This window comes from Drosophila rhopaloa, unplaced genomic scaffold (assembly GCF_018152115.1).
Source record: "Drosophila rhopaloa isolate 14029-0021.01 unplaced genomic scaffold, ASM1815211v1 contig_191, whole genome shotgun sequence".
NCBI lineage: Eukaryota > Metazoa > Arthropoda > Insecta > Diptera > Drosophilidae > Drosophila > Drosophila rhopaloa.
The window spans coordinates 172,602-187,817 of record NW_025335074.1 but is presented as its reverse complement, the minus strand read 5'-3'; the positions used below and the strand labels follow the sequence as shown (position 1 = coordinate 187,817).

The 15,216-nt window shown below is 35.3% G+C and overlaps 1 protein-coding gene across 10 annotated transcripts in view; it reads right to left on the bottom strand.

The window, feature by feature from the left end:
• Positions 1-15,216, bottom strand: part of LOC108041035 (rab11 family-interacting protein 4B) — a 48,193-nt gene that overhangs the window by 16,918 nt on the left and 16,059 nt on the right. For 4 of the 10 annotated variants that reach the window (XM_044459329.1, XM_044459330.1, XM_044459331.1 and 1 more), the window contains 3 exons: positions 6,241-6,279; positions 5,486-5,600; positions 1,129-1,188 (listed from right to left, as the gene is read on the bottom strand). In XM_044459329.1, the coding sequence (XP_044315264.1) occupies positions 1,129-1,188; positions 5,486-5,600; positions 6,241-6,279 (214 nt within the window). Of the gene's footprint in view, positions 1-1,128; positions 1,189-5,485; positions 5,601-6,240; positions 6,280-11,280; positions 11,777-13,915; positions 14,088-15,216 lie in introns of those variants that run through there. The other 6 variants (XM_044459333.1, XM_044459335.1, XM_044459336.1 and 3 more) reach the window with 3 other exon arrangements.

The following is a 15,216-nucleotide window of genomic DNA, read 5'->3' as shown; positions in this document are numbered from 1 at the left end:
TTACGTTGCGTTCGCAGCTGTGTACCAACTTTATATACTCACCCGATGAGTGTATGTTTTTAAAATTAGCCAAAAGTATAGTCAATATTTATGTACCAAAGCAAACAAAAGTATTGCTCGGAAACTGTGAGAATTATTAAAGTTTTTAAGAAGTTGCTATTGCAATTGGAATTCATGCATTTGTGTGCTTAAAATTTGAGCGTGTATCACTCCCTGAAACCGTTTGTTTGTGTTTAGCTTATTTTGTATACACATTATAGTGCACGGTTTGTAAGTTGCCATGGTAACGATTGGTTTTGGGGTAGAGATATACATACATAAGAATTGTTATGGAGGAATACTAAGAAGGGTTGGACGATAAGATTGGCTGGTAACCTAGGAAGTTGTAAACAGAAAGATAAAAAGAAAGCTACCTTCAGCTCTAGAAATTTTTAGAACAACTATTAAAGTATTTGTTCTATAATTAATATCGATTGAGAAATACAAAAAAAAGGTAAAATATACATTCAAATAATTTTAACGCCTTTCTTATGATAATCTTTTACTCTTCAAGCTGTTTTTTTATTACAAATGGATGAAAAAACTTTATCTTTTTATAATCTAAAAACTCAACTGCTTTAATAGACCCATAGCTAAATGCCAAAAGTTCACAATGGTTTTATACAAGAAGATCGCGAAAAAAAGTAATTCGCACGTAGGCCGTAATTGTTAACTCAACTCTCCACCGCCTCATTACTTATAATAAATGCTGTGCGGCCAAATAGCGAAGACAAGAAAAGATTCAAGCCGTAGTTGGCTAAGACAAGTGCAGCCTCAACTGAACTCGAACTCGAACCCGATTCGATTCGATTCGACTAGTTACCAATTAATGTAACGCCCGTTTGCCTTGGACAACCTTGTGCAAAAACACTATACGAAAAGCCAATATGACGTAATGGAAAGCGTAGGATTTCTACTTGGCAACTGCTCCCAGAGCCACGCCCCCAGAAAAAGGCGCATCGCTTGGGAGAGTGTGTATGTGTGTGTGTGGGAACATAAATTCACGTTATGGCCAATTCTTTGGACGATTTTTCAGCTTAGATAAAAGGCAGACAAGAAACACTTTTGTGGGTTCGTTTTAACACTTACCAAGTGGAATCGGTAAGATAAGAGTGCTTGAGGTAGTTTGTATTTGGCTATTGTGCTTACCTGAAAGTAAAGGAAAACAAAGAACGAATTATTATTAGATTTGGAATAGCAAAAATTAAGATAATGGATATGGAAATGAGGGGAATGTAAAGTCAACAACAGAACAACTTTAATGTCAAGCAATAGCAAGTTGACAAAAAAGAATGAATAAAATGTATATTTATACGTTGATTTTTTGCGAAACTGTTTATCCAATTATTACATTTTCCGGGCATAATTCTATATATGTATATCGCCGAGACAAATGCCGTTTAACTAATTCCAAACCATCATTGATCGATCCATCAAATGCGAACCGGCAAAGAAAAACTGTTCCTACACCCACTGTCTCCAAAAAAAGACCTCTGAAAATGGGCTTCGTCTAGCAGTTCGTGCATTCCATTCGCCACCTGCTAGGCTCGTCTTATCGATTAAACAATTTCGCTGGCACCTTTGACGCCCACCTTAAGACCGCCAGAAGTCGAGGCCCGACACAACATAAAAAGCATAAAGCCGAGCCGAATGAGATATGGAGGGAAAAATACGAAAAACGCGAGTAAAAACCATAAACGAAAATCAATTTTTAACCTAAATGTGACGTTGACCCAGAAACCATCGAAATCCAAAAGACAAAGGAGACCCACACACAACGAATTAAAGCATAAACGTTGCAATTATCATAATTAATGCAAATGCAGCTTAAAGTAGACCGAAATAAAACAGAATTAAATACTCGAAGACGTTTACGAAAACGTTTAGCCCAAATGGAGGAAAATTGTTGTAATAGGATAGATGATGCAAGTCCATTAGGGGGAGGTTAATTGTTCCGAATGGCAGGGAATTCGGATGGCTTGGTCATAATTGGATTGGAACTTATGAGTACAGTTTTGAAACCGTTCTTGAGTATTTGAATTTTCTGAGCTTTAAGTAAAGTCAATTTGTGTTTACTTTTAAATAAAGTTAGAAAAAAATATAAAATCATTTAGAAGAAAGGTGTCTGTGATTAAAAATTAATAATGGTAAAAACTAACAGAGATCGCCACATTAGGAAGTGCCAAGTACTTATAATAAATAAAGAGCTGTTCAATAAAATAAAATTGTAATTTCTTTTCTCGCAATCTTTGCTTTTCTTTTTCCCTCCCTGCTGACATTAGCTTCATTTGTATTCCATTATATTCCATTATATATTATACGTATGCATTCTATTAGCAAGACACCTGGTGGAAGTTTTTGTTTATGCGATGTCTCGTAGGTGGCTGTTTCCAGTCAACGCCTTCATCAATGGCGCAGATATATGGATATATATCCATATTGCCACTGGAGCAGACGACGACGGGGAGATATTCAATTCGAGAGATTACCAAATCCTAAACATTTTGCTTGGGCAACATCGAGGGATGTCGTCACCGCAGATACTCCACTTGTGCATGTATTAACCCAAAAAAACAACAGATTTCTTCCCCACATCTCTTGCCAACTCTGACAATTGAACAAATTGCAATTGTGGCATTGTCTTGGGCCTGCCTACAGTTATAATTGCATAAGTGCGACGATGCAAAACAGCTGGAAATAGTTCAAGACGAATGCAGATTTTAATCAACCTCTGACAGCGCTGGGAAAACTGGGAAGACGATGTCAAGATCTCCCCATCCACAAGCCTTATGTAATAAGTTCGGCTCAATCCAGTGCGATTCTTTTTTTCCGCATTAGATTGTCTGAAAAGTGACCTCAGCTTAATTAAGCCAACGGAGCATTGAAGAAATGGGAGACGGGGTGCCGAAATTGGGGCCAGTAGAAGTGAAAGAAGAATTAAATGGGAAATCGGATTTGGTGCAGTGAAAATCTTTTTGGATACGCTTAACACTTTCCTGGGCATCTGGCCAAGGTGAGATTTGGAAAGTTTCTTGGGTTTCCACCGTCCACTTTCATTCAGGGGTTAAGATTCCATTTTAGAAAAAACTAGAGTGACCTTAATTTGTACTAATTTTTCAAAAAAAAAGGTTGTGATCAGAACATTTAAATATTCATTTATTTTGTCCTAAACTATTATTGTTTTTGTTGTTGACTTGTTCTAAAAAACAAATGGCCATATTTTAATTAAACTTGTTCCTAGTATCAACTGTATTAACTCCGCTTCTTTAAAAATAAAAATGTATTGATAGTATAATATTGCAGGTGGCACAGCCCGACCCTCTATTTGTAATCGAGTTTGTACAGAAACCGAACTCTTATATAATCTACACAAAATCTGAATCTCATAAACTATAATTTAAAACTTGTATATGCTTACAAATATATGTAAGTACAGTTGACTCCAAGAAAATTCTACCACTTAATAAACATAAATAACATTTCCTGCTCGCTACTCATTTTGCATTCAGCACAGAGTTTCACACAACAATCAAACCAAATGCGAGGCACTTGTATGACTTGTAATGATCTTTTAGCCCAACTCCACCCCACCTGTTCCACACCTGGCCAAAATCCCTTTCCCTCGCCCACAAACTCCACATCCGTTTCCCGTTGGCCTGTTGCATAAAAGAACAATCGCACAGGGGCGTTTAAAAATTGATTCGTACGTGATATTTTTCGCAAAACTCATTTTCACTTCTGTTTGTTTTCCTGTCTTGTTTTTTCCTGTAAGCTTCTGCACCTTTCTTTTTATCGTCGTGGCTGGCGACTTTTACCAGGCTCGCACTCCTTTTATTTGTTTGTATTTCGCAATTATGCAGAAAGCAATTTTACACCTGTCACATCGCCATTACATGTGTGTGTCCCTATCAGTTGCTTGTTGTTTCCCTTACTTTCTTTCGGGAAATCTCGAAGTTTAAGATGGCAGGAAAGAAAGTCTTTGCCTGTATTCGTTAATTACTTGAAAAAAACATATTAGATTGTTATCAGAATTATATATTTAAACAGGACAAATTTTTTTTAACAGATATTTAATATTATCGAATTTGATTAAATGAAAGCAATAAGTTATTTTTAGAAAAGAGTTTATTAAATATTATATTAATTAAGCTTAACTAATTTGGAATGCAGCAAAATATTAAACCAGAATTTAAAATATTTTGACCAACCATCTTATTATATTGGCTTAGTTTGTTCTCTAACTTTGTATAAAAATGTACAAATTCGACCACAACAACAAATGTATTGGTTCCTTCCTTGCTTATTTAAAATATTTCCCCCAGTGAAAAGCGTAAATATACCTTACATGTAAAGCACTTATTTAAATGAAAACAGTTATTCAAAAAGACCATAAATATATTTCGCCTTGACCAAGAGTTATATAAAAAGGCTAACTGATTTGTTATAAATAACCTAAATACGTTATATATTTTATCCACTTTTTTTTAATGTTGAATTAGGTTGTTCCCTAAACTTCTATAAAAAATGCATTTAAAATTTATACCGTAACTACAAATGCATTGGTATCTTCCTGTTAATTCAATATGTTTCCCGTTTCCCACAAAGAAAAGCGAAAATATGCCCCAGAGGCGCCGATGGTTTTCCGACATCTTTGGCACTCAATCAAAAAGCTTTTACGTTAAACACTCGCACTTGGGCAGTGGGAAATCTAATTGGCAGCAATTCAAGGGAGGCTGAGTGAATTTCAATGACCTTGAGGCGCCAATGCACTCCCCCATTGGCCATGGCCAATTGCGGAGAGCCTGCTGAAATGCTTTTGCTTTTTCAGCTTTATATAACGGTCGGCGGAGCACAATCGGATTGGACCCGCAGATCGCGATAGACAACGGCAACCCACACAAGACCAAAGCACTGAATTTCACCTGCCAGGTAGCCACGAATTCCCAGCGAAATACCAGCGAAGGTGACTGCCACGGCGGTTGAGGGAAAGAAAACACGTTTTAATTCATTGCGGCCGAAGATCCAAAGTGAAAAGTCACAAATTCACTTTTCCAGGGAACTTTTTTCCCAACATTTTCGAAATATCGACTCAATGAAAATGTTTTTCAAGCATACACATGAAAGTTGGGAAATAATTTTGCAATTGCGAATTCGGTTCAAGTGCAGATTATGCCTCTCCATCAGCAATTTCTTTAATGAAATATCAGACATTGACAATTTTTTTTTGGCTATTCATGCTGCAACATATTTATTCCGTTAATTTTGCCATCTAATGTCAAATCTTTGAAATCAAATTGTGAAAGACAAATGTGTAATAAGTCGAAGAAACTAATTTGATACCTTAACGATATCTCATTGCTAAGAAAACAATCTTTTATTTCCTTCGGATGAAGTAGTGCCTTAGTTTTATTTAATTATTGTTTCTTTATTTAATGAGTGTACTTACCCTATAATCGTAGTCATGACGATTCTCCAAGCTAATGTCGCTGTACATGTCTTCTGTTGTATCACAGTTGGAGCTACGGCCCGATGAGTTAAAGCTCGATGATCTGTAGAGTTGGCTAAAATAAATTGTTTAACATTTAAATTATTTAAATTAAATAATGGGTGAAATACTTAAAGTAAATATTGCATTTATCAACATTTTATATAATTAAATTGTCTGAAAAGTTGCTGAATATCAGAGCTGGTATCTAAATACTTGGACAATAAATTGTTTAAAAATAACAAATTTAAAAAATGCCACTTATATAAATTATATTATAACTATCAAATTGTCAATTTTAAAGAAATTTTTTTTTGGTTCCATGACAACTTAGTCTTGACACCAACCGGACCAGGTTCTTGTTCAATTTATTGACAAGAGTAATTTTACACAACTTTACATGGTTTTACGGTAGCTCCCATGTATATTACACTGTCAACGGTTTGTGTATTTAATATCGGTTCCGTAATGTAGGTCTAGTCGAGACCCGAACCGAATGCACAATGAATATCAAACAGTATTTCACTTTTCAAGAAAACAAATAATATTTAATGTAAATTGTACTGTTTAAACTATCCTAAGAATATTTGTAATTCTTTTGATGTACCATGGATATATTAAACTATCTAATTTTTTTAAAATACATTATGCAATCAAATTAATTTATAACAATGTATGTGGTTTGATTAAGACATAAAAAAGGTATTAAAACTTACCTGGCTAAGGCATTTGAACTAATCTGTCTGCGCCCGGAGCTGAAAAATATAAATAAAACATAAATAGGCAAATGAAATATAATTCAATGGCTCTTCACACCACACAAGTTAACCACCAAACCACTAATAATGGATAAATGCAAATTTAACCCTAAGCCTAACCCACTACAACCTATAGAAGCCCTTCAACAAAAATGGAAGAAATTCTAGCAATTCGAAATGCAAATAAATTAGCTGACATTGAATAGCCACAAAAAGGGAATTACCCACAAAGGCAACTTGTAAAACAACTTGACGCAGGCAGCCAAACAAAAATAAAAAGAAACCAAACACGTGATAATGAAAGAAACAACTACCAATAATAGCAGCCGAAATACAACAACAATGCGCCACCCACGCGAGCAGGTACAAAAAAGTAAAAGCCATACTGCAGCCAAGAAATTGTAGCAGCAAAGAAACGTCAACAAAATAATTGCGAAAGATGTTGATGTAGACAGATAAAGACAAAGACGCAGACGACTAAATTTCGAGTAAAAGTGAAAAAGTAGGGGAAAATGTTTGTCTGCGTAAAGTGCATATCGGGAAAATGGGTCAAAGGTGGGAGACATTTTGCAACTACCAATGCTGAAAGCCAAATGAAGGAGAAAGGGAATGGGAAAAACAAAGGAAATGCCGGAAAAATGTCTTTATTTAAGTATTATTGTTGAAAGGTATTTGTAAAATAAATATTTGTTGAGAAGTTGCCTACTTTTTTATATATTATAACCAGCTAAATAACAATGTTTAATCGAACATGTGATTATAAAGAAAATTGTTATAAGCGGATGCAAAAATAAATAAATAAATCCACTGTTTCTGTGATCATAAAAATAAAATCACTTATCTAAAAAACTACTGGACAGCTGAATTGTATTGTTTGATGCGTTTTAAGTTAAACATTTTCACAACTTAGCACTCATACCAAACAAAAAAAACCACAGAACACAGAAATAAACAAATACTTGTCAAACTTTAACATCAGCTACATTTATTAGCGTTTTGTTTTCTTTATTGTGGTTTCCATCTGAGGTGATCTCACATGGCAAATTCATGGAAAATGCTTTGCTTTTAGCCTGGGCCATAAAAGCGTAGATATGAAAACCACAAATAGTTTCCGTTTTGGAAAATTGAAAACAAGAAATGAAGTAAAATTCGCAAAGCCAGAAAAGTTTGCAAACAAAACGTTAGCTATTCCACTTTTTCTCGCCTCTTTTGTCTCAGTTCGGCCCCAACTGAACTCATTAGCCCACTTTTGAGTGTAGTTGAGCTAAAAACATACAACATTCATGAAAATCTATGTATCTCATCTGGGTTTATGGCACTCCGTGAACGCAACTTTATTTTATGTTTTAATTTACTTTATGCAAAAACAACATACAATTTGAAGTTGCGTGCTTGTAAAAAATGGAAAAAAATCTAAAACAAGCCAGCAAATTATTGCAAATTGACCATAGCCGAAATGTGTTGAGAGGACCTGCTGCAAAGCATTGCGCAATTTTTGCAGCCAAAAAGCAGAAGCAGAAAATGCAAAAAAAACATTTTCGGTTAGTTGGAGTTTTTATGAGTCAGTGGACGTCTGGCATTTTATTGATGCAAAGCGAAGTTGACATTCCGTTGGCAGTTGAAAAGTTGCAACTTTAAATTCTTCTGAATATGAAATGTTGCTGGCAGCCATAAAACCTGTTTAAACCAGTTAAATAGATTTTTTGTTCAAGCTAACAAAGTTCTTGGATAATGAGAGTTATTGATATTAATTTAATCTGAGTGCAAATTAAACAATTTATAAATTGCGTCAGACATTATACAAACGGGTTCAATTTGTGATTAACAGTCAATTAAAGTTTATCAAATAAAATTGCTTAAAACGGAAGAAATAAAAACTTATACAACTTTTGCAGGCCAAATTACTTTGAACTACTTTTTTGGTTAATTTTTTTCTGTTTGCTCACATTAAGCTGAACAACAAATCAACATAAAACAAAACACCAAAAGAAAATAACGAATCAAAAAATGACAGTTAATTGTGCACACAAAAAAAAACGACCAAGGTAATGGCATGTAATCTCTCTACGAACCAAAAAAAGCTGTTTAAATTTGATTAAGGTCGTTGGCAGCATTTGGAGGAGAGGCGGTAAGGGGAGGGGTTCATAGGGGAGTGGAGTTTAAATTACTGAATTATTTTCCAGCATTTGGGTAACCTTGAATTTCGAAGAGGGAGTGCTGGAAAATTTGAATGCAATTCGAGATATTGATCGGAAATCATTCTGCTGCTTTCCATTATTTACTTATTCTCAAATTTTTGGGGGAGTTTAAAATTTTGAGCACAATCTCAGAGGTAATAAATCAGGAGATATGAAATAAAAATGCGAAGAAGTGGTGGTAAAGGTAAACAATAACTGTCACAGCGTTTTACCAAAACACCTGTTGAATAACAACTTTTACCACAATTAACCCCTCCGCATTACCTTTTTTACCACTCATTGCAAGCTCATTTCCCTACCTCCCACCCCCACTTTATAATAGAATAAATGTTCCGCTTCGTTAACAATTGCGAGGGGTCACCTGAAAAGGGTGGACTCAGAGAGGCACGAATAACAGAGCTTTCGAAGGTATTTCAATTGTTATTTAGAATGAACTGCAGTCATAGCCGAATTAATATACTTTTATGTAATTATTCGAACGGATTTGTTGGCCTATGAAGTTTGTGTAATCAGAAATGGAAATGTAGGATAACAATGGTAACAGCAAATAAAGGTTTGCTATTCTGTAATGATTTATTACGATCAAAGAAGTGAAACCAAAATTTATACTCTGCACAAAAATATAATTTATTTTATATTTGTAATTTTATTGGTTGTCTAAATGATTTCCTTCTTAAACATTGTCTTTGTCAGTACCTAAAAATGCTCATCCCTGTTAACAGGAATTCTGTACTCCAAGTGGCTTTATGGCTGATCATCTCCCACAGTGATGAGAAAAAAAGCAACAGTTAAGTGAATTTAACTACCTTTACCACGTCACTTGCACCTTTACCTTTTAGCACGGAACTGTTAATTGAATGCAGGGGAAAAGTTCCCGCCTTCTCTGCCAAGTAGAGTCACCTGACAAAGGGATCCGTCTCATAACGAGTTAAATCTTTACACAGAAGTGGCAACCAGTTTGCGCACTTGTTGTGAGGCCCAGCTCAAATTAAAGTAAAAGTCAAAGGCAAGACTGACGGAAAACTTTAATGATCCCCGGACCCGGTGCTGAGGGTCTTCATAAATTAAATAATCAACTAAGCAAAGGTGGCAAAAGTTTCTTGAACTTTACTGCTTAAAATTCAAAACAAAAACAGAAACCGACAATGGCTACCAGCCAAGTTTACGCTGCTTAATGTTTGTGTTTTATTGCTATTATCTCCCCGCGTTTCTTTTATTTTCAGTATTTCTCTTTGTTTTCCCTGTCTTTCTTTAGTGCAATTTATGTCTCATATTTGCTGCGCCAATCCCCAAAGCGCGTCAATCAATCACGATCGGATTATGCAAAAATAAAGGAGGGAAAAAGCAAACAAAGCTGGGTAAAATAAGTTGGACAAACACCTGTCCCCGTCAGGTGAGATTGACCCACATAAATTCGCTGCCTCTTTGGCGGAAGCTTTTTTGGCTGCCCAAATCAAGTTTTCTATTGCAGAAATTGTTGTTCACGGCGAAACGCCTCAATGCGCACAGTGGTTTAGCCTGCTTGGTGTTACCATTTTAGCGGTGTTGCCAAAGGGTGAAGCACACCTTGCCCACTCACCTGGCCACGCCCCTCCCCCCTCAATTTGAAGACCGCTCATCAAGCGCCTGGGAAGTTCAGCTAATTGAAACTATTAAAAACAACTATGTTTTTAGACTGGTTTTCGTCCGGTTACGAGAGTATCTTGTTTCTTTTGAGATTTTTGTGGATAATTAAATTATGGGAAAGGGCGCAAAAGTATTCATTAAAATTCAAGAAAGTCAGAGAAAGGGATGGAATAAAAAAAATATTACGAGAGGAGTTGGAAATCAAATTAATTTTAATTACATGATTCTTATAATTTTCTACTATGAGTTTATTTGTTGTAAAACAAACCACACTTTCAAATATTCTAATATAAGAAAATCAAAATCAGAAATCAATTATAATTTATATTGAACCGCAATATGGTGTCTACAAAATGAATTTTAATTCTACACTTATAAGTTTAAAGAATAAGTGGTTAAAAATGTATAAGGTATTAAGCAAGGTATTATAATTTCAGTCAACACATAGACATATCCGACCATATAAAGTATAGTTATTTTTGACTTTCGTTCTTAGTGACTCTGAACCAGGAAAGTTTATCTCATTTAAGTAGTGTTTTGGATGAATGTTTTGTAAAAGTCTTCTTTCTTTTGCAGGTAGTAAATAGACGAAACCTTATCATAAAGCTCCCATCGAAAAACATGTATTAAAAACATAATACATTTAAAAAACATTTAAATTGAAATATACTCGTTTTATTAAATTTTATATTTTGGTTATAAGCTGGAAGGGACTATAAACTTCGGCTTGCCTAGGTAGGTTTGAGTTGTTGCATTTTACCTACAAATATGCCTTAATTGACTGATTTCAAATAATTCTTGTGCAACGCAGACACTTTTTTCAGCTTACGAAAAACTTTTACCTTAACAAACATTTGGATGTGCTTCAGTTATTTTCTTTAGAAATGGTTACAAAATTACTAGGGGTCAAGAAATGTCGCTACTGTTGCGATTTCCAAAGAAACAATGCCCTGAGTCACAGTTAATATAAAGAAGAAATTTACGTCTTTTGTTGCCGGACAAGTGAAAGTATTTATGGACATGTGGGCGGTGACTTCTCCAACTGGCCACAATGGGCGTGTCTTGTGAGCTTTCTTGAGAATTAGATATTAATATAAGAAACAACACAACTACGATTAAGTGCAGAAACAACAACAAGATTGTGAAGGGCTTAAAGTAAGGATTTAATACGCACATGTCTCTCAAATGACTGCGACGACGGTCATAAGGAAAATACTCAAAATATTCATCATCCATTTAGGTGAGATCTGTTTCCTTTAATTCAAGTGTTTAATGGAGTTATATTTTTGTCGTTTTGGTTAGCCCATTTGCTTATCAAACTGATAAACAAGGTGCATTTGCCGCAATGTACACGTCATTGACTTTAAATTGTTGACTTTAACCGATAAAGTTCGCTTTGTTAACTTTTCGATAAGATTAAAGGCTTCCAAGAGTTAAACAAGAATTTCCTTGTTTATTTAGTCATTAAAATATTTTAAATGAATTATACTGAAAGTCTATTTGTCTATCATTACAACGTTGTTTATGATATTCATTCTCATAAGAGTTATCTTCCTTAAAATTTGTTTAATTGAGTTTGGCATTTGAATAAGTAACTTAGTTTCTTGAAGTATTTTTTACAACTTAGCTTTTAATTGTTTATATATGAGCTATATTTTAAAAAGGCAATTTTGCAATTTTGGAGAAATTGGTTTATGCTCGAAAATTAATCATTTTTTTATCTCTTCAGCAGTTTACTATACTTCAATTGTAAGCACATTATTAAATTTGCACAGTTTTCGGGAATCTATAATGCAGTTCCAAGTTCTTTGGCACTTGTACTTTGATTTTATTTTTTTTTAGGGAATGATCTTTAAAGACAAAGATTAATTTTGGTAAGTATGTCAAAATATCTTTGACACTTATGATGTGTCGATATAAATGACTTTTTAGATATGTATTTTTCCTGGATTAGTAACTCTTCACACTTCTGTAGCAAATTTGTGCACACCCATTAACTTCACTTTTTATTTGGTTTATGAGCCGCTCAACAAATTGGTAGCTCGTTTTTGCCACAGAAAAGGAAATTTCGTTCGAGAAAACGCACTCATCATTGGCAAATTAGACACACTTTCGCAATTGACGGGTCCGCCAGCCACACTTCACTTTTCATTACGAATCTCCCCAAGCTGAACATCCAAGCCAAACCGCAACTGCAGCCGATGAGCGGATGGTTAATATTTTACGAACACGCGGCTGGAAATCGCTCTGATAACATTGTTAAACGCTCTCCGCCAGCGAAATCGAAATACAAATCGAAAATCGAAAAGAAAATCGCTGGAAAACTGCACTCCCGACCGCGCTGTTCAACTAACAATGAAATTGTGGAGCCCCGGGCGGGCAACATTTATACGGCTGCTCTGCGGGGTAATTAAGGCTATAAAACTGATTCGGTTTTGATTGATGGATCTCGACAATGCGAGCAGGAAAGGGCGATGAAGCCGAGTTGGAGATGCGGTGAGTGTGGCAATGGACCCATCATCCCATTGCGACTGCACTTGGTCTCAGGCCAGGTATAAAAAGTCGATTGCTCTTACAACTCCTAACACAATCGAGAGCTTCAGTTAATTGGCTATGTCGTTACTGGGTTTAAAAGGTGTTGAAACCAAAGTGTGATGTGGAAAAAGAATGTTGGATAAATACATTAATCACATTTTAAGAAAGCACTAATGAAATCTGAGTGGAAGCTATCAAAACTCCTTGTATGCTACGTTATTCCTCTTCATTTTGGTTTTTTATATTTAAAATTTCTTTCTTTCAATTTCGAATGCAAATTTTTAAAACAGTATATATTAAAGTTTTTGTTTATCGTTCTTCTAATCAATTTTGATGATTAAAGTTGTAGATATTAAAGGTTTATGAAAAAATATATGACATTAAAACTTAAAATATTTGTAATCAGAATTGTATTTGTGAAAATTAACAATAAAGGTAACTGATATTAAAATGAACCCTACACTATAAGATGGACATAAATAATGGAAATAAATAAAATAATATATTATGTTGTTGTTTTTTTATTTTGATCTGGTTGCCTTAATCAGTAATTAACATTTTAATTGTGGTTTTTAACCTAACGACATGTTTATGTATTTTTTATTACTGTAGTTTTCCTGTTTAAACAAAAAAATTCGATTGTTAAAATTATGTTTTCTAAGGAAAACCTGTAAAATATTAAATTATCGTTTTTGAAGTAGTTTTTCTAAAGAAACGGTTTTTTGACATTTTGCCAGCACTAACCTATACACCTCTTATTATTCAGTTTTGATCCACCTATTTTTTACCTGCCTGTGTATAAATGGGGCTTTAATCTGGTTGAATGCATGGGAAAAGTGCAGCACAAAAGGGCGTGGGCCCCTTGGAAACCCGGGGAAAAGTCACGTGCAAGAGACGAGACACAAATGTCGAAGATGGAGAAGAGGATAACGCACGAGAAGAAGGCGATTTTGCATGGGAATGTGCAGTACATGGCCAAAGACTGCGCTTGTTATTGTGGCTATTATGATGGTAGTTGAACGTCATTAAGGCGTGACGCCGTGAATTACCAAAGTGTAAACTACAGCACAAAGCTATGTACGAAATCTCATAAAACCGCGCGGCTCAAATTAAAAACGTTTTCTATCCGTGGAAAGCGAAATTTATAGCCAACAAAAAAATCACAATTAAATCTATTTGCACAAATGTATCACATACGGCGCGTTGTCTGGGGTCCCCAAAAAAAATATAAAAACAAAAGGCAAAAGCTGCCACACACAGACACTTTCACATACTTTGGTTTTCTCACTGGATGCGGCGGAATTTTGTATGTTTTTTGTTATTGGTTTTGTACCGGAACACTAGTCACAGACTCTCGGGCGATTAATAAATAATCAAATCGGGCCAAAACGACGTCAGCGATTGCCTGACATCCGCACTCGGTTACAGCGAAGTTCGAACTAAAACCAAAAACGAAAAGCCACATTCCAACTCTTTAGCCGCCTGCCAATCTAAAGGCGGCCAACAAACAGGTTCGAGGCGGGAGAGCCAACAAGCCAAATAATAAACAAAGCGAAAAGCAGGCCAAAAGAGCGAACAAGTGTGTGTGGGAGAGAAACTGAGAGGGCCAGGACCGTTTTCCGTTTCTGTTGCAGCTCATACGGTTGCCAGATAGCTGGAAATAGTTGGAAGTGTGAGGAAAGTAGTAATAGCTAATAGGGAAATGTTAGATATTGATATTTTTCCGATATTATCATTTAAATAATGATATTGTAGCATTAATCTTTCAAGGAAAAGAACCCAATCGAATTTCTTATTTAAAAAGTTTAAGTATACAGTCTATTTAGTATTATTTATGTCAAACCTAATGGAAGTTTAAGAGAACATTATTTATTTCTAACATTACATTATGGACCCCTTGAAAATTTATAAATATACACCATTATATTGAAAATTATAGAAAATAGTAATAACATCTTTGTTTACCAGCTATGTTTAACAATTTTCCGTTAACATAAGTCTCTCCCTCATCAAAGTCTGGCAACTCTTCTGCAGACTGCTCTTTCCCACGCAACTTGTTTGCTCCCAACATGTTGCCCGGCGAAACTAAAAACTAAAAACTAAAATCTAAAACTATACAACATCAACAAATCTGGCAAACAATGTCCATTCTCAAGTATCTATTAGATACCAGCTACCACAAACCGATGCCAAATTGGCGACAGACGGGACTTTCGAGCGGTTTTCGGCTGCCAAATCATTTAAATGCATGCAAGAAAAAACGAGGAATTGTCGCCGAGTCTGCCAATTAGCCGAGAAATGCAAGCCAACTGCCAACAAACTGGGGCCACCGCAAAGTGGCTTCGAAAATGCCTCGATTAGGCAGTCGGCCACCTTAAGACTAATTGAGGGCCAACCATGGATAGACTTGGCGATTATGCACGGGAAAACAGAGATAAACAACGAAAGAGGTGAGAAATACAACTACAGACATTTGAAAATCAAAGCCAAACGCTTGAGGGAAAGATGTCAAGGTAGTACGTACTAGGGCTATAATAAAAAGTAAATGGGGAAAGCTGTTCAAATAAGTTCAATT